This window comes from Sander vitreus, unplaced genomic scaffold, assembly GCF_031162955.1.
Source record: "Sander vitreus isolate 19-12246 unplaced genomic scaffold, sanVit1 ctg354_0, whole genome shotgun sequence".
NCBI classification, from domain to species: Eukaryota; Metazoa; Chordata; class Actinopteri; order Perciformes; family Percidae; genus Sander; species Sander vitreus.
This window is the reverse complement of record NW_027595489.1, coordinates 1-19,882: the sequence shown is the minus strand read 5'-3', so window position 1 is coordinate 19,882 and position 19,882 is coordinate 1. Positions and strand designations below refer to the sequence as shown.

Below are 19,882 nucleotides of genomic sequence, written 5' to 3'. Positions count from 1 at the left end.
GATGGCTTGGTAGCATCAATGGCGCCAGAGGAGGTACGCGGTCTGAGGAGAATCTTACCCCCTTGATTCCGACAACCAGCGTTTGAAGGAAGACATGCGGCTGTACATGTCATCGCTGATCAGGTTTGGCAGGGGTCCAAAGAAAACTACTGAGTCCGACATTGTCTTTGCATATGCATAAAGTGACTTAACATTCATTTTAGTGATCTCCGATTTACGTAATCGGGTATCATTACCACCTACATGAAGTAACTGCAGTCACGCCATCTGTGGTTCAGAGAAGCGCGGTCATGCCATCTACGCTTAAAAATATATTGCGCGTCTACACGAGGTTGCATGGTAGGCTAAAGGTGTATGCGCTTGGTGTCGGCAGACTTTTAAAAAAATATTCATAATAAAATAAATAAAATCAAATTGTTTTCTGCAAACTCCACCAGATTATTGTTCTTCATCTCACAGACTACCACTGTGGTGATTTTCATGTTGTTCTACTGTTTTATTATTTAATAATTGACTGCCAAAGTCAGGACCAATACTGTTTGTATACATATGCTGTATATTAAAGACTACTCTATCTGTAAAAAATCCTGAGATAACTTCTGTTAGGATTCAACACTATAAATCAAATTGAATTGACCTGTGGATAAGTGTACTAACGAACAGTGCTCTGATGTTCTTTCTTTTTATGTTTTCTTTCTTTTAATGTACGACATCAACCTGAAAAAGGAGGTGTGGTGTTAGAGAGCAGTGAGCTGCCCAGACCTCTGGTGCAGGATACATGTCCTGCTACTAGCATGACACATCACACCACAATCTACCAGGATTGGTTTATATTATACACTGTCAGAGAAAGAGAGAGGTGCACTGTGGGTAATGTAGGCACTATGTTTTAACACAGAAGAATACTGTGTGGAATACATGACAATATCTCCTGTTCTACTGCATCGGATTTAATCCTAATTATTTATGTTCACCATGAGTCTAATGTTATAGGAGAGCAACGATAAGTAATGGATCTGTGTTAGATCCCGTTGTATCGGAGGGGGTACCCACTCAATGAGCCGTGTGTCAAACTGCACCAAAGAAATATAAAGGCTGGAGACTGAAGATGCAGCATATAAATTCTTGCTACTTATGGCTGCAAGGATTTATTATGAAATAGCTTTACCCACGATGTCTTGTATGTAGTGTATCATTGCAATGGCAGGAACAAAGGATTGCTTAAATCTTGTGGTTTTGATTTTCAACAATTCTTGTTTCATTTTGTGAACATATTAGAGTCAAAGGTTTTTACACAGGGGGGATTGTCTTTCTCTTTTTATCACTCCGTAAATCACAACATGCTGTAAAGAGCCATAATAAATCCATTTTCTCCATGTTTTTATGAATATAATATGGTTTTAATCAGGCGGTGAAGTGGAGTGTAACTGAGCCTTGAATCTGTTGTTTTTACTCTGGGCTTTCAGTTGTGTTGCTCGGATGTGGTTAACATGTGGAAAGTCTCTGTGTGGCAACTTCCTGAAACAAGATGCATGAAGCAGAACAGCAGAGATCAGCAACTACAGGTACAGCTGGACTACATACTAATCGTTGTTTTATTTGTTTGATATTTTGAGTTTGTATAGAATTGATTTATTGTATTATCCTTGTAGATAAGTCACTAATGAACATGTTTTTATTGACATTTAACGTGTTCAGTTATTTGTACATTTGTGGCGTCCATTGTTTTTCCAGCCCACTTGGAAACCACAGCCCCTGAAGCCGCGACAGCTGCATTATGGTGACTTGAATGTTTCTCCCATAATTACCCAAAATAACACTAAATATAGCTGCAATCAGCAATGAGGGGGCCAAGCAGTACACTAGCAGGAATGGCGTTGCCATGGCATGACCAAGCACTCACAGCAATTTTGATGGCAATTCAATAAAGAATGGCTGAGATATCAGCTCATTTACTTTGTTACAGTGACATTTTGTGACCTGTGAAAACTTTTTACTGTTTTTGATGAAATCCAATATGGCAGCCGGATCAATTATGTTGCCGTCACAAATTGGCAGGTGTCGGCCTCAGGACCTCCCACAGTATTAACAGACAACCACTAATACGTTTTAATTGCAAACACATCAAACGTTATAGGCCAAAACGTAATTTTGGTAATGACAGCGCCCACTATAGGTCTATGGTCACCAAATTCCTTGAGCCTCTTCCTAATTGGACCCTATACTTATCTACAAAGACTGGTGTTGATACGTGGAAGACTTGCCGAGATATGAGTTCACTTCCGGTTTGGCGGCTTCGCCATCGATTTCGATTGGCTGTGACGGGCAAACACTTTTGAAAATCAATACGCAATGGAATAACGTTTGTGAGGCATCGTCTGAAGATCACCTTTGCCACGTTTCGTGAAAATCGGACCAATTTTGTGACCTGTGAAAACTTTTTAGTGTTTTTGATCAAATCCAATATGGCGTAAGGTCCAACATGGCGGATATTGACATCATGGGGTGGGTTGAATTTGGCGTCATCCAAGGATTGCAATTATATCTCGATGTTCAAAATCGGACATACAGTTCAAAAGTTAATCGCATGGATGCAGCGCCAACTTTGACCCATTGGTGGCGCTAGACTGCCTGTGGTGCAGACCTAAAACTTGGTGAAATGAATTATGGGACTGTCCCGAATCAATGTGCCAAATTTCAAAGTAAACTGTTTACAGTACGGTTCTATGGGCTGCCATAGACTCCCATGGCAGAGGAAAGATGTGTAATAAGTAGAATCACACCCAAATATCGACTTTGTTTCCCCTGCAATCATTGAGTGTTGCACTGTCCATAAACGGGGCAACTGTCTATGGTTAGTTCATGTCTGTAACAGCAGTTCAGTCAAGTTTCGGTTATCTAAACTGCTAAAGTCAGTTGACCAGGTGAAGTGAAGATAACGTCGGTAGCCCAGTGGTTACAAACTGGCTCCGTAGTGAATGACACGCCAACATGCTAACGGAATCAGTGTTGTTGTGATTTTAGCTGAGCTAGACCAAAGAATATTCAGTTAAAACATGATGAAAACGTGATGCTGTTTTGCCCTTCTTGTTCTCCGTGAATTAGCAGGAAGTGATGTAATGTAGCATTTTCTGTGGAGTGAGCACTGCACCTTTTGTTTTTAAAAAAACCTAGCTGTTGTGTTAAGTAATGGGGAGGGAGGATATTTTCAGAGGAGTGTGGGGCACCTTTTTGAATGTAATGGAAAAATGATCTCACGATTTTATTTCATTTATTATTTTGATTTTATTGCGCCTGGTAAGATTGGTAACTGGTTCTTTCAAGGCTTGTTGTTTTGTGTTCTTTTTGCGCTACCCCCGGCATCAGGCACTACTCGGAATTGCTGCTGCGCTCAAAGTTCAAATTATTTCAACTTCCCTCTATTTGCCGCTGACCCTCAAGGCGCAACCAATTCCAAAATGTTCCTGATTTGCCTCTTATCATGTGTAGGCAGCTTTAAGGAATGGATTGAGTTGATGAAAAAATGGCTGCATTTGAACGTGTTATAAACACAGTAATGGGGAGAGAGGATATTTTCAGAGGAGTGTGGGGTCTGATTTTATTTTAGTAATTATTTTTATTTTATTGGCACCTGGTGTTATTGATTGGTAAGATTGGTAACTCCATCTCTGAAGGCATGTTCATCTTATTAGCATTTTTTGTTGTTCTGTGTTCTTTTTGTAATGTGTGTTCTGTGCTGTAAAAGAAGTTTTTCTTACCAGCACTAGTAAATGTTTAAATTACAGAAATAACTGTCAAACATCACATATATGACGTATTGCCTGATCTTGTTCTCAACACCCAGCGGTACTAACGTGATGATGAAATCCCTAATTCTCCTCGGAGCAGAAGATTTCCTCTGACTTCGGCAGGGAGAAACTATGGCAACCGTGATAGAGCTGCTGGAAACTTTGGAGGATTTGGGAGATAAAGAGCTGAAAAACTTCAAGTGGTACCTACAGCAGCCTGACTTCCTGAAGGACTTCCCCCCCATCCCAAAGAGTCGACTAGAGAACGCAGACCGGCCGGACACTGTGGATCTGATGGTGCAGACCTACAGCCATCAGTGTGTGGACGTGGCCAAGAAGGTTTTAAAGAGGATGAGGAGGAACGATCTCGTGGAGAGTTTGTCAAACACTGACCCAGAACCTGAAGGTAATAATGTAAATCATACAATAATTTGCTCCCTAACAGTATCAGAGGTTTGAAACTAGAGTAGGTATAAACTAAGGAGAAAGAAGGACATGGGCATATCATCAGTAAAAGGGTTTAACTTGTGGAATAGTTTTGATATAGAATAAAAACTGTGTAGGTCACTTTTCAAATTTAAAACCATGTTCAAAATATGCTGTTTAACAAGTTGTCTTGATAGTTGTTTTTTTTTCTTTGTTTTGTAAGAAATATGTATTGCTTTGTATTGTTTTTGTACTCAAACTGCTGTAGTAGTGTCTAAAATAATATGTTTTGTAATAGGGGTAGGTGTATTAGGCTAATGCTTCACACGATTTCGGTCAATTGTTTATTTTATTTTTTATTCATGTCTTTTATTCCTGTGAAATCAAATGCCTCTGTTATGTATTTATCTACTTATAGGAGTATTCCTGATATGAACTGAAATAAATTACTACTACTAGTGTAATTATTACTAAGGTCTGTCAAGGAAAAACACCAGTTTCAGAAATGACTAAATCAATAACTATTTATATATATATATATATAATATAACTATTATGTTCTGCAGGTCAGTCAGCTGCTACAACATCTGGAGCAGGTGAGGGTTCAGTGACACTTTAGTAATGTTGGAGATCAAACCTTCAACCAATGAACTGCTCAACTATATATATATATATATATATATATATATATATATATATATATATATATATATATATATATATATATATAGAATGATATAGTTAAAAAAATTAGCTCACATCTGAAATTAAATAATTACACAACTGTCACAGACAAAATGAGGCATTATCTGATGCTAACATTTGATGAATTTAGGAGAAATCTACAGACACTACTTAAGACACTTTCCACCAGTCTGAGAGATGACATGTTATGGAAGATGAAGAGCCCCAAATCTGTAAATAGAAAAATAGTTTTTCCCTGCAGTGACTCACCTGACAGAGTATAAATAACTCATGAATGTTCCAACATCGTAAGCAATAAATATGTAATCAGTAAAGTAAAAGTATAATGTAAACTATTACATTTATTTCTCAGTGGAAGTTGATGAAATTGAAGAGACAAAGAACTCAAAGAGTCGACCAGAGAACGCAGACAGGCTGGACCATGTGGATCTGATGGTGCAGACCTACAGCCATCAGTGTGTGGACGTGGCCAACAAGGTTTTAAAGAGGATGAGGAGGAACGATCTCGTGGAGAGTTTGTCAAACACTGACCCAGAACCTGAAGGTAATAATGTAAATCATACAATAATTTGCTCCCTAACAGTATCAGAGGTTTGAAACTAGAGTAGGTATAAACTAAGGAGAAAGAAGGACATGGGCATATCATCAGTAAAAGGGTTTAACTTGTGGAATAGTTTTGATATAGAATAAAAACTGTGTAGGTCACTTTTCAAATTTAGAACCATGTTCAAAATATGCTGTTTAACAAATATAGAGTTGTCTTGATAGTTGTTTTTTTTTCTTTGTTTTGTAAGAAATATGTAGTGCTTTGTATTGTTTTTGTACTCAAACTGCTGTAGTAGTGTCTAAAATAATATGTTTTGTAATAGGGGTAGGTGTATTAGGCTAATGCTTCACACGATTTCGGTCAATTGTTTATTTTATTTTTTATTCATGTCTTTTATTCCTGTGAAATCAAATGCCTTTGTTATGTATTTATCTACTCATAGGAGTATTCCTGATATGAACTGAAATAAATTACTACTACTAGTGTAATTATTACTAAGGTCTGTCAAGGAAAAACACCAGTTTCAGAAATGACTAAATCAATAACTATTTATATATATATATAATATAACTATTATGTTCTGCAGGTCAGTCAGCTGCTACAACATCTGGAGCAGGTGAGGGTTCAGTGACACTTTAGTAATGTTGGAGATCAAACCTTCAACCAATGAACTGCTCAACAATATATATATATATATATATATATATATATAGAATGATGTAGTTAAAAAAAATTAGCGCACATCTGAAATTAAATAATTACACAACTGTCACAGACAAAATGAGGCATTATCTGATGCTAACATTTGATGAATTTAGGAGAAATCTACAGACACTACTTAAGACACTTTCCACCAGTCTGAGAGATGACATGTTATGGAAGATGAAGAGCCCCAAATCTGTAAATAGAAAAATAGTTTTTCCCTGCAGTGACTCACCTGACAGAGTATAAATAACTCATGAATGTTCCAACATTGTAAGCAATAAATATGTAATCAGTAAAGTAAAAGTATAATGTAAACTATTACATTTATTTCTCAGTGGAAGTTGATGAAATTGAAGAGACAAAGAACTCAAAGAGTCGACTAGAGAACGCAGACAGGCTGGACCATGTGGATCTGATGGTGCAGACCTACAGCCATCAGTGTGTGGACGTGGCCAACAAGGTTTTAAAGAGGATGAGGAGGAACGATCTCGTGGAGAGTTTGTCAAACACTGACCCAGAACCTGAAGGTAATAATGCAAAGCACACAAAACTTTGCTCCCTAACAGTATTGCTGTAACAGTAACTGCTGTAATGTTGTTGTGACCTATTGCATTTCTTTCTCAGTGAATGTTGATGATATTGAAGAGACTTCAAAGAACAAAGCAGCTTCATATGTTCATCCACAGGCTGCTTCTCTTTCTGAACTACCAACTGTCAGCAGGCAAACTGAAGGTTTGAAAGAAGTTGTCATCTTTTTATGGATTATTCCTGTTTAAGTTTCTTTCATGAAGAAATATGCAATGTCTGTCCAAAATTTGTGCTGGGTGTAGTAGTTTGCAATGCTGTCTGTCAAATCAAACGTCTGCAAGAACTCTTACTAATATGTTTATTAATAAATTACTCATTAAAAGTCATGCTAGAAATTGTGTCATCCACAAGAAGCAAAATGTACAAACTAAATTGTACATACAGCAAGATATTTTCTTCAGTTTAGATTCGCCACTTTGAAAAAAAAATGCAGTCGAGTTACTGGCTGTGTAGGGCAGCTCAGTAAATGTTAGCTACAGCTGATATAATCTGCCATGAGTTTTAACCAGCAAGTTTTAATCCTTATCAGCTAAAAACACAAAGCCTGCTAACTTTATCCTAAATGTTTTTTCTACATTCTCATTGGATGGAAAACACTTCAGGTCAAAATAGAAAAAAGGTTGTCTAAACCCAGCCCTACTTCTACCTGAGTCCAGCATTTGACAAAGTGGATCATAACAGTCTAAAAGGACAGGCTGAAGGTATTACAGCAAATGTATTGGCATACTTGATTTGCAATTATTGGGGTGGTGTGTTTTGTAGATCCATAAATATAAACATCTGATCAAAAATCTGTTCAGTGCTGACAGCTAGGAAAGAGATGGTTTCATAATTCACATTGTTCATGAATCTTACTTTTCTCTTCACAGATGTGATGGTGCCACTATTACAGCCTCCACAACCAAACACATCGCAGAAGATCAGACTGCAGTCTGACCTCCAGAACATGTTCACGTGTGCACAAGACAGGTGGATAGAGAAGCAACACAAGGAACTTTTGCATGACATGAACCCAGAGGTGTTCATGATGGACACCGGCACAGAGGGAACACCCATGAGAACAGTTCTGACCAATGGGATTGCAGGCATTGGCAAATCATTCCTTGTGCAGAAGTTTTTGTTGGACTGGGCTGAAAAAAGAGCCAATCAAGATTTGCATCTAATATTCCCCTTCACTGTCCAGCAGCTGAAATTATGGAGCGGAAAAAGATTTCGTTTGGCAGAGCTAATTCACGCATGTATCCCAGAAGCCAATGTCATTAAGGAGGAGACTCTTAACGACATCTTCACAACTTTACAGAATTCAAGAAACTCCAACTTTGACAAAAGTGAATTCAGACTTCTGTTTGTGTTTGATGGACTGGATGACAGCCTCCTTCGGCTAGATTTAATGGACAAAACAACAAAGTATGTTGATGTGACAAAGTCAACCACAGTGGCTGTGCTGCTGACAAACCTCATCAGGGGGAATCTGCTTCCCTCTGCTCGCCTCTGGATAATCACACAACCCGCAGCATCCAAACTGATCCCTCCTGATTGTGTTGACATAGTGACAGAGGTCAAAGGGTTCACTGACCCACAGAAGGAGGAGTACTTCAGGAAGAGATTCAAGGATGAGGAGCAGGCCAGTAGAGTCATCTCCCACATCAAGAGATCACAAAGCCTCCACATCATGTGCCACATCCCAGTATTCTGCTGGATCACTGCTACAGTTCTGGAGGACGTGTTGAAGACCAGAGAGGGAGGAGAGCTGCCCAAGACCCTGACTGAGATATACATCCACTTCCTGGTGGTTCAATTCAACCAGGAAAAGAAGTATGGCCCAGAAAAGTGCATTCAGTACATTAAGTCATTGGCAAAACTAGCTTTTCACCAGCTGCTGAAAGGCAACACAGTCTTTGATGAGGAAGACCTGAACCACAGTGGAATTGATATCATAGCAGCCTCAAAGTACTCAAAAGTATTACCAGAGATCTTCAAACAGGTGTGTGGGCAGAGAAACAATGAGGACCAGCAGAATATATTCTTCTTTGCTCACTTGAGCACTCAGGAGTTTCTTGCTGCTGTTCATGTGAATAAATCTCTGAGAGTCAAAAGTCTTTGGATGTGTTTTGGCAAAACCTCTAAAGCAAATGTCCACAAAATTGCAGTGAACAAGGCCTTACAGAGTCCAAATGGACACCTTGATCTATTCCTCCGGTTCCTTCTGGGTCTTTCACTGCAGACCCCTCAGAGTTTCCTACAAGAATGCCTGACACCCCCAGGAAGTAGCCCAGAGACCAACCAGAAAACAATAAAGTACATCAAAAAGAAGATCAGAAAGAATCTGTCTCCAGACAGAAGCATCAATCTGTTCCACTGTCTGAATGAACTGAATGATTGTTCTTTAGAGGAAGAGATCCAACTTTACCTGAGATCAGAAGGTCTATCCACAGATAAACTGTCTCCTGCTCAGTGGTCAGCTCTGGTCTTCATCTTACTGTCATTGGAAAACCATCTGGATGTGTTTGACCTGAAGAAATACCCTGCTTCAGAAGAGGCTCTCCTGAGGCTGCTGCCAGTGGTCAAAGCCTCCAACAAAGCTCTGTACGTGCACACACGTCTGGATACACGTATAAAATCAATAAATATAATATATAAAATGTAATTCATGTCACAGATCATATTGAAATTACCAAAGTTGGATTTAGAATTGATGCAAAGGGTTAAAAGGAGTTCCTCAGTAGATTCCGCTAGCACAGGTTTTCATTTATAGTTCAGCGTCTGATTTCACTCTTTTAGCTAGCATGGATAACGACTCTCAGGCTTATCCGAACACAATTGCAATTCCCCCCCTCGCAACCCCACACAAAACATATTTGGACACAATTGAATAGGGACCCAGAGAATTCCCAAAAAAGCGGCGCCTGCTGTCTTTGTCTGTGTGCCAAAGGGCATACTTTTCTCCGCCCAATGTCAATATGTGTGTTATGATTTTCGATACATTTTATGAACTTAAAAATATAAGGTTACGTTTACCCGCAGTCCCCGGGGACCTCCATGCTGCCGACTTGCTGTGCCAAAAACACTGCAGCCTTTCCGCTGCACAGAGCTTCAGAGAGTCGGGTATTAATGCAGGCAGGCAGGATTCATATCTGTGCAGAGCACAGGGACAAAATCAATCCAATCCAAACTGCCAACAGAGCCAGGGGGCTGAAAAACGTAGAGACACAGTGAGCATCCCAAACAAGCCTGCTAAAGATAAATTAGAAATTGTAATGCCAATTCTAAGATGATGGTGATAAACACAGCAGAGTCATCAAACAACTGCCAGTCATTCAAGAAATATGTTTTCACCGAATGTAATGTATGGAGATGGAGAGCCCAAAAAGAAGTCCTAAAATTAGCCTGGAAATCCAAACCCAAATCCGAAAGATGAAGGGTTTGGCAATGAGTAATGAAAATGTCCCAACACGAGGGGCTGCACCAAGCATGCATTTGAAAAGCACACAACTGGACAACACTACGACCAATCCCAACAATACACAGGGTGACGTATCCAGAGCGTACCCATATGCTTAGCTACCAGCGGAGCTAACTGGTAGATTAAACTCTTAGCTACCAGAGGAGCTAACTGGTAGATTAAACTCTTAGCTACCAGCGGAGCTAACTGGTAGATTAAACTCTTAGCTACCAGCGGAGCTAACTGGTAGATTAAACTCTTGCTGTATCCGGTCGGCAAAACAGCAAAAATGTCCTTCTTGCAAAGGAACGATTCGAGCGCCGTCTTCTCTTCCTCTTTTAGATAAAAAGCCAAGTCTATCTCGTTCATTGTAGCGTCCAAAGCCGTTTCAAACAACTGGTGTTCATCTGTAGCCATCTTGCAATGTTTACTAATGACTTGGACGTTGCAGTGCTGTCGTCATCTGTTTAGCTCGCCTCTGGCCCACCTATATCAGATATACTGATGTGATTGGTGCAGCTTGGCTATAATGGCATAGTTAATGAGCATCATTTCTGAATGCCAGAGTGACTCGCTGAACAAATTCAAATTGTGCTCTCGCAGAAATTCGAGTGAAAATAATTACTTCTTCTGAAGAGTCCATCATGTTTTTTTTAATACTCGGTGTCCTCCTTTGTGTGCGTGATCACGGAAGGCTTGTATCATGTGGACGCACCGACAGTGTTGTCATTACTTCCTCATGGGGGAGACAGAAACTATGTACTATAGCTTTAAAAAAGGGTAAAATGTGATGCTTCATCTCTTCCCCTCTTCAGGCTGAGTGGCTGTGATCTGACAGAGAGAAGCTGTGAAGCTCTGTCCTCAGTTCTCAGCTCTGAGTCCTCTAGGCTGAGAGAGCTAGACCTGAGTAACAACGACCTGCAGGATTCAGGAGTGAAGCTGCTCTCAGTTGGATTGGGGAGTCCACACTGTCTGCTGGAAAATCTCAGGTCAGCTTTCATGGTTTTCTTCTGCACATAACTGTTAAAATGCTGCTCTGAATGCTGTTTATCAGTACAAATCTTTAACAAAAGAAGCGCAAAGCAACCGTAAAATGATTCTGGCCAGAATTCACAAAGTTTGATTGCTTAAGTATCATGTTGTATGGGATGTATGGGGCTTTGTCATTAATAGTGGTTAGGGTTAGTTGTTTATTATTACATGAATGAATGTTGGGTTTGCCTTCATTGTGAAGTCACGTTAACTGATATGAAAAAGTGCTTAGAATTGTATCAAATGACAATGCAAGTGTTTCCGCAGGCAGACCACTCTTAGGGTTAATTGTTTGTGTCTGCAACAGTAAAACCGAAAACTAATTATATACTATACTATACGATGATTCAGTCTGTCAGGGTGTCTGGTCACAGAGAAAGGCTGTGCTTGTTTGGCTTCAGCTCTGAGCTCAAACCCCTCCCATCTGAGAGAGCTGGACCTGAGCTTTAATCATCCAGGAGACTCTGGATTTATGCTGATATCTGATGGACTCAAGGATCCAAACTGGAGACTGGACACTGTCAGGTATGATCTGTGAACAGGCTGTACTAGGGCTGCACGATATAATAAAATATTGACATTGCGATTGTGCTATTATTAACAATATTGGAGGGATTGATCATTTTGTACCACTCATTTTCATTGATAATATTAAAATTAAGATAATTACAGTGTTGGAAGGGATGTCTCTTCCACACCACAAAACTTTATTCAGAATGGTTTGACATATTTTGCCTTTAACAAATGTTGCGCACCCCTGCGATATATCGCAATAGTCCATAATGCGATGTGGATAAAATTGCAATTAATTGTGCAGCCCTAGACGGGACACATTTATGGTTGGAGATGCAACAACAGCTTACCCTGACTCATGTTTAATGGTGTTAAACTGCAAGATAAATTGCTTATATTATTTATTGCTTGTTTGTTTATTTCCTACATACATGCTGTTATTTCCCAACACAGTTGGGGACAACCGCATTTTACGGCAAAAATAACCATCTCCTGAAAGGAAGATTTTAAAATGTCAGTAATGTGTGCCAAGAAAGTAATTGCAAAAGTAGATGCAGGGTTCAACACTAACTTAAAAGCAGTTGCCAGGCTGGCAATGCTACCTGGTTGCCAATTTTAGATACAATGCAGTTGTGCGTCAGCCTAAAAATGAAAATGTATCTGACTGTGTTTCGTCCTTCAGGATGGACCATGGTGGAGAGCAGAGGCTGAAACCTGGTATGAGGAAGTGTAAGTGTATTTATAAGGTTTGATTAATCTGAACAGCACATGTTCATCTAGGTAGATAGAACATCTATTTATTCAGTAATTTATAAATAATAAAATGTGTTCGCTAAAATCCAACTGTGAATATATATGATAGTTAAAGGGATATTTAGCTGATTATTTACCAGCTCTGTCATGGGAATGTTGGCAGTGTGTTCAGATGTGATTTCAGTGTTCTGTTTCGCACTGCCCACACTCACATGACATCCCAGAGCAGGTTTAAACTCAGTTAAGTTCAGTTATTTGGGGAACGTATACACACAGATTTAGTTGTGAATCTGCAGACTTGCATGAATACGTCTTTACCTCTGCAGGTGTTTTTGTATTGATTTTGCATGTAATCACACAAGCACTAAAAATAGCTTTGGATAAAGATTTAAAACAAACAACAAAAATAAAAAAAATGTAAACTGCCAACACATGAACCTGTGCTGGCTGTGCCATTGTTTTCCTATGTGGAAAGCAGTGGAGTCAACTCGGAGGAAACGCTACCCTTGGTGTGGCGCAACATTCAAAATTGCCACCGAGTGCTTCGCTCAAATTTATGAAATTACTATGTCGTCATTGCTGCTGACCTTTTAAGGCGCGGCAAAAGCCAAAAGAAATGTTGATGACCTACGCTGCGCTTTGCCTCTCTGCTCTGTGCCCTATCTCGCAGTTTACCTCTGATCATCTTTAGGAGATTTGTGATTAATTCATGAGAGTAAGAGTAAGCTGACTGAGTCCCAGCTTTACCCCACATCCCTGTATGCTAAACAACTACAGCGGATAGCTATGGCCATCTTAGAAGACAGCCTACACCGTTTGAATAGGAAATTCCAGTATCTCCCCTCTGAACGGAGGTTAATTGTCCCTGGTTGTAGAACTACAAGATTTAAAAACAGCTTTCTCACTCTGTTAAACAAACTGTAGAATTACTTGCACACAACGCACAAACACCTTGGTCATGTACTAGCTGTAGAATTTCTGCATATAACTGCACAAGTCAATGTGGTCATGTACTGTTGTACTCACTGTACATGTTCTACTGTCTGTTTTATATGTTTTAATATTTTGTGTGTCGCATGTTATGGTGGTCTACAAAGTTTTAAGGATGTCCTGCCTCTTAGACTGTAAACCTAGTTTACCTACAGGTACCAATAAAGTAACCTGAACCTGAGATGGACTTTCATTTTAACCTACTAGTGCTTCATGAGATCATCATCAAATATTCAGTTTTACAAAAGCAGCATTTTTTGGAAAAGATTCAAGACGAACTTCATGGGATCTTTGACTTAATCTAACCATGTAGAATGATGATACCAATTCCAAAGTGTGAGTTATAATATAAACATTGTGCCAGTCTGAACTTGCATCTTTTCTCCATCAGATGCCTGTGAATTGGAGCTGGACCCAAACACAGCAGATAGAAAACTCAAGCTGTCTCACAACAATAGGAAGGTGATATGTTCAGAGTATCAGCCATATCCTGATCATCCAGACAGATTTGCCGGCTGGCATCCTCAGTTGCTGTGTAAAAATGAATTGACTGGTCGCTGTTATTGGGAGGTCAAGTGGAGAGGAGAAGTCGACATCGCAGTGACTTACAGAGGAGTCAAAAGGAAAGGCAGCAGTAATAGCTGCAGGTTTGGAGGGAATGATGAGTCCTGGAGTCTGCACTGCTCCAACGGTCACTGCACTGATCGTTACCTTGTCTGCTACAACAACAAAGAAAAGAAATTGTCCTCCTTCCCCTCCTCCTCCTCCGTCTCTGGTAGAGTAGGAGTGTATGTGGACGTTCCTGCTGGCACTCTGTCCTTCTACAGAGTCTCCTCTGACTCACTGATCCACCTCCATACCTTCAACACCACATTCACTCAGCCTCTCTATCCTGGGTTTGGGTTAGAACAAATTGTTTGGGACAATATGCATGATTTCAAATCCTCAGTGTCTCTGTAGGCCAGTAAATACCAAACTATTTTGCAGGTCCCCTCTTTTGTAAATACTAATATTTTCAATATGACAATTGACTTTGATTTACTGACATTATCGCCCACATATGATGTCAAGGCTCTGTGAAAACTTGTATTTATAATTGGCAACGCAGTCAAAACGACCCTTAACGTGCACTTGCTCCGTAAGTTTTAAATGACCCTCCCCACTCCGCTGCAGTGGTTTCTGACCTGGAAATGGAAGAGAGCAGTATAGCACAGCGCTGAATAATTCTCCATGTTCTCCGCACAGGGGTGCAGATAGTTTACCTTCAGCCATCCAGCAGTGTTATTTCAGTACTACTTCAGCAGATTATAGCTGATGTTGTACAGGGGTTGTTTTCACCTCATCTGACATTAGAAGAAGCTGAAGTCAGGGAAAGTCTTACAAAAGCAGATTTTAGTTAGTAGTTTTCTCTCTTTACTTTCATTTGGGCCTCCTCACATTATATTATTAATTTTCACTCAGACCATTAAAAGTAAACAGAGACTGTTTTTAAAAGTGATGTTTGAACACAATTCATTTTTTGTAACATATATGATTTTGGAAATAAACTGGAATTTACAAAAGTGTTATATATTCTTGTTTATGGCAAAACATTTTTACCTTTTTGTGATTTTATGTTTTAAATGACAGAATGTATCTATCAGTGCAGTTCTGTGATCTAAGGTTTGAGAGCTAACAGCCAAGCATCAAGCAAGTGCAACACAAGACAACCCACGCCAGCTAGTATTACTTACATGGTTTCCCTGCCATTATACAGCTACTTTAGGCAGCACCTAAGCCCAATGAACTGACTAACTTAATGACTGTGCCTATTTCTAATGATTTAGTTGGTCCCCAGTTTTGTCTTTAACTTTTTTTAATGCTCTGATCGTTCAAAACAAAAACGTTAGACGTGATAGACAGATGGTTCATCCAATCACCTGCCACATACTGTAGGGCTGTGCAATTAATCACACTCCAAACAATCACAAAAACAATGTAATCGACAAAAACATTAACTTTGCGCATTATGTTTTCCAAGTAAACTCTTATTAAGTTCAAACAGGAAAATTATGAAGGGAAATCTCTCAGCTGAAGGTGTTTTCAATGTTGATTTGTTTAACTGTTTCACTGTTATTTTAACTTCACTAAATGCAACATCTTTCCAAAAGTCAATGAGTAATCATGTTAAATAATCCTGGTTTAAAATAATTGTCATAACTAAGTTGGTTAGATAGTTCTGTGTCAACAAACCATCCAGTGCAAAGTTAAAGTAATGTTGCTTCAAATTGTCATTTAAAGGGCTCAACATCGGTAACTTAGGCTAAACCTTGATATGATATAAACTGCTTACTGTACAACCCAGAGCATTTACATCTGTGGTGTAGCCAGTTCTTACTGCACAGCGCTGTGGTGTGTCTGTGTGTATCTGTGTCTGTATGTGTGTGTGTGTGTGTGTGTGTGTGTGTGTGTGTGTGTGTGTGTGTGTGTGTGTGTCTTTTATTTAAGTAACATTTTACCACCTTTTGGACCAGACTCTAACTACAGTCTCCACAGCAGCAGTTCAAGTAGACCAGACTCTAACTCCAGTCTACACAGCAGCAGTTCATGTAGACCAGACTCTAACTCCAGTCTACACAGCAGCAGTTCATGTAGACCAGACTCTAACTCCAGTCTCCACAGCAGCAGTTCATGTAGACCAGACTCTAACTACAGTCTCCACAGCAGCAGTTCATGTAGACCAGACTCTAACTACAGTCTACACAGCAGCAGTTAATGTAGACCAGACTCTAACTACAGTCTACACAGCAGCAGTTCATGTAGACCAGACTCTAACTACAGTCTACACAGCAGCAGTTCATGTAGACCAGACTCTAACTCCAGTCTAGACAGCAGCAGTTCATGCGGGTCAGGGCCCTAAAGTATAATATGAACCAAAAACGAAAACTAAAAAAAGGGTCGATGTTTTTGTTTTTCGTTTCAAACGAAAAAAACTAAACTATGAGCTCCGTTTTTCCAATGTCCATACAAATTAAAAATTTACTGGAAAACTGCTCGTTGTTTTTTGTTATTCATGTTTAAGTTTTAACAGCGAGAATACGGGCTCATTTTTCTAATGTGCATAATCATTGAAAATCTGATGGAACAGAGGTCTTTTACTGTAAATCCAGTTAGAAAGGCATCTAAACCACCGTCTTTAGATGTGGTGATGGGCTACATCCCCTATTCCAGCGTTATGAGGTGCTGCCATCATGCTGCTGGGCCTGTATCATCCAGCTCATATGGTCTGTGCTGATACAGTAGTGGACCAATATTTGGATAATAAAGGTAATATAGGTATATAATAATAAAGGTAATTGCAATATGTAACTTCAACAAATATCTGCTTCATGCAATTTGGTTTTAATAAAGAACTACCATACCATAATCATCTGACTTTTTGAAAGTCTACAAATATAACAGGAACTGTATTAATAATGTCTGTGCTGTATTTGTTTAACGAAGGGTTATAGGACGATTCAGACAGCTATGGCTAGTGGTTTATTGCTAAAATATTACAATAGGCCAACTTTGCTGATTGAGATTTGCCACTTGAGTCCACAGCACCATATGATATAACATAAACATGAACCAGACTGTGTGTATGTGTGGATGGACTGTAAACAAAACTAAGAGAGAAAAACTAAAGCTTCAACGTTTGCATCAATGCTTGCCTCTATTTCTGTGCTGGCTGCTCCATACAATGGTACTTCATATTTATTTGTATTGCTTACCAGGAGTTGGCAGTAATATTTATCAGATAAATAGGACATTGAAAAGGCAGAACTGGTACATATTGTTTTATTTACAATTTACAACAACTCACACACGCACGTGCACACACACACACACACACACACACACACAGGTGCCTCAAAGAACCAACAATAAAAAGAACCTTTGGACTAACTGTAGTAACTGTAGGAACAAATCAAAGTAAAAACTACACTAAACTATGAATCAAAAAGCTATGGGGACACCACATTCCTCAGGGCATCCATGACATCGTCCATCCCGCTCAACAGGAAATACTCTTCCCCAAAACGTTGATCCCAACACTTGGGGCAGTTGGGGGAGTTGAGGACCCACTCCCACACACATCCATTGCACCCCACCAGGCTCCTGCAGCAGGGTGCAATTACAAGGCCAGTCATAGGTCCTTCAAGAGAAGTATAAATCATTAGAACAACATACAGTATTTTAGTCAGTCACAAAAAAATAAAGGAATTAAAGTTCATTATCAACCTACACGCTGTTATGAGATGAAATGCTATTGCTATGCTTGGTCTGGTGTAACCATTTTTAAACCAGTCTTTGGTGTAGATGTTTACACTTTGCCTCGCCATTTCCAGCTTCCTTCGTTCATACCCTTCACCATACCCTTTTCAGTTTTCTTTGAGACTCTATTATTTCGTCACCCAAATGAACACATGAACAAACACCAAGGGCACCCTTCCCCCTCCCACCACTACTAAAGTGGTGGGAGGGGCTTGCTGTCAGACACTAGCAACTCTGTTTGTTTTAGAAACATGTTAATCACGTTGTCATATTGCTTATTCCCAGTGTAGTGCTACTGGGAACTGCTGTAGTTCCCAGTTATTCTACAGTAAATGACACTGAACTACACTGCAGCTACCGTCTCTAAATAAACTGGTGGTGGCGTGAATAATCCTCAGCAGTTTTATTTCATACTGCAGCAGAAAGCACTGCAGCCTTGGAGCTTCAGAAATGCTCAGGAAGCTTGTGTGGACACTTCCTTACTGTTTGGTCAATGAAAGAGCTAAGCTACCAAAAATCTACCTGATTCAGAAAACAGTGGTGCACCTGAGAAGTGGTTAAAGTAGTAACCCTACTGCCAAACACTGCCTGCAATACAAGTTGGATTTAGTGCCGTGACGGCGTCGGCACATGTTGCAGTGTTTGTTGTAATTTCAGCTACTGTTTAATTTGCCAGTAGTTGTCATAATGGCAAATGCCGGTTTAAGCAGTTAGCATAAAATCAAACCGGTTAAGCCTCATACGCCGGAACGGACCGGTGATACACGAAATAAACCCAACCTGTAGCAATTGCATTTCAGATGTACTAACATGAAGGTTACAGACCTCTGCAAATAAGGCACTGGAAGGTGGTCTTTATAGAGGTGGCCTGGGCTTCTGTCAAGGTCCCCGTCTCAGCTAGCCCAGCCATCCCCCTCATCATCTGGCCGATATCTGGAAGGTCCTGATCTGCCAGGACAAGCTCCTCCACTCTATTTAGCACTTTCATGTCATCCTGGACACGACTAGGGGAACAAGCATAATGTACAAGATACAACAATTTATATATTATGTCTATTCATAGTTTTAACTAAAATTACTTTGTGGGAGACTTTAATGAATCTAATAAAAGATAATAAGTGTAATTTTTGGAAATGGAAGTTATCACTAATTTGAGATGTTTCATATATGTTCATATGTCATAGCTGATTGCATATTTTTTCAGTAAGAAATACTTCCTGTACTCGTTCTTTATTTCCAGTCCTTTAGTTAAGTTTGCAGACACGTACTCACAGAATGGACATCACCGCGTTGTTTGGGGAATTTCTCTGCAAACTTTCCTGTACAGCCAAAGTCTTCTATTTTCATCCAAACATTTCCCCAAGCTTCTCTCAGACAGAAATCCACATGGGAAACATCCACCTTGCTGTTCCAACTTCATGACATTCCTTACAAACTTACTTTTCACGGTCAAAAAACCATTTTGCCCCACAACTACCGCTGACCCAACACAACGCTCTTTCTCTAGCAAAACAAAGGGCACCTGTGCAGTAGCTCGAACATAGAACTAGAGCAAATTAGATCTGTAACAACGCTCATAGTTGAATACAATGTAGGTCAACATCAAATAACTCTGATAATATAGAAGCTTAAACATTAGCAAATACAAAGAACTCCAAATGGCCTTTAGTTAACTTTGGCTCTTACATGTGCACTCTGTATGTACAGTTGAATGACAATAAAAGCTATCTATCTCTCTATCTCTCTATCTCTCTATCTCTCTATCTCTCTATCTCTCTATCTCTCTCTATCTCTCTATCTCTCTATCTCTCTATCTATCTCTCTATCTCTCTATCTATCTCTCTATCTCTCTATCTCTCTATCTCTCTAGCTCTCTATCTATCTCTCTATCTCTCTATCTATCTCTCTATCTCTCTATCTATCTCTCTATCTATCTCTCTATCTCTCTATCTATCTCTCTATCTCTCTATCTATCTAGCTCTATCTATCTCTCTATCTCTATATCTATCTATCTATCTCTCTATCTCTCTATCTATCTCTCTATCTCTCTATCTATCTATCTATCTCTCTATCTATCTATCTCTCTATCTATCTCTC

At 39.6% G+C, this 19,882-nt stretch overlaps 1 protein-coding gene across 4 annotated transcripts; it reads left to right on the top strand.

Annotated features, from left to right (window-relative positions):
• Window positions 1–639: 639 nt before the first annotated feature.
• On the top strand, window positions 640–15,059 carry LOC144513837 (NACHT, LRR and PYD domains-containing protein 3-like). 4 transcript variants are annotated; one of them, XM_078245026.1, is made up of 13 exons: window positions 640–1,565; window positions 1,735–1,780; window positions 3,845–4,194; window positions 4,781–4,810; window positions 5,272–5,463; window positions 6,053–6,082; window positions 6,507–6,698; window positions 6,796–6,903; window positions 7,629–9,345; window positions 11,017–11,190; window positions 11,585–11,758; window positions 12,429–12,475; window positions 13,881–15,059. In XM_078245026.1, the coding sequence occupies exons 3-13, from the start codon at window positions 3,921–3,923 to the stop codon at window positions 14,447–14,449; spliced, it is 3,507 nt and encodes a 1,168-aa protein (XP_078101152.1). In that variant the 5' UTR covers window positions 640–1,565; window positions 1,735–1,780; window positions 3,845–3,920; the 3' UTR covers window positions 14,450–15,059. The 4 variants fall into 4 exon arrangements, with proteins under 4 accessions (XP_078101152.1, XP_078101153.1, XP_078101155.1 ...); XM_078245027.1 differs by lacking the exon at window positions 1,735–1,780; XM_078245029.1 differs by lacking the exon at window positions 4,781–4,810.
• The last annotated feature ends 4,823 nt before the right edge of the window (window positions 15,060–19,882 follow it).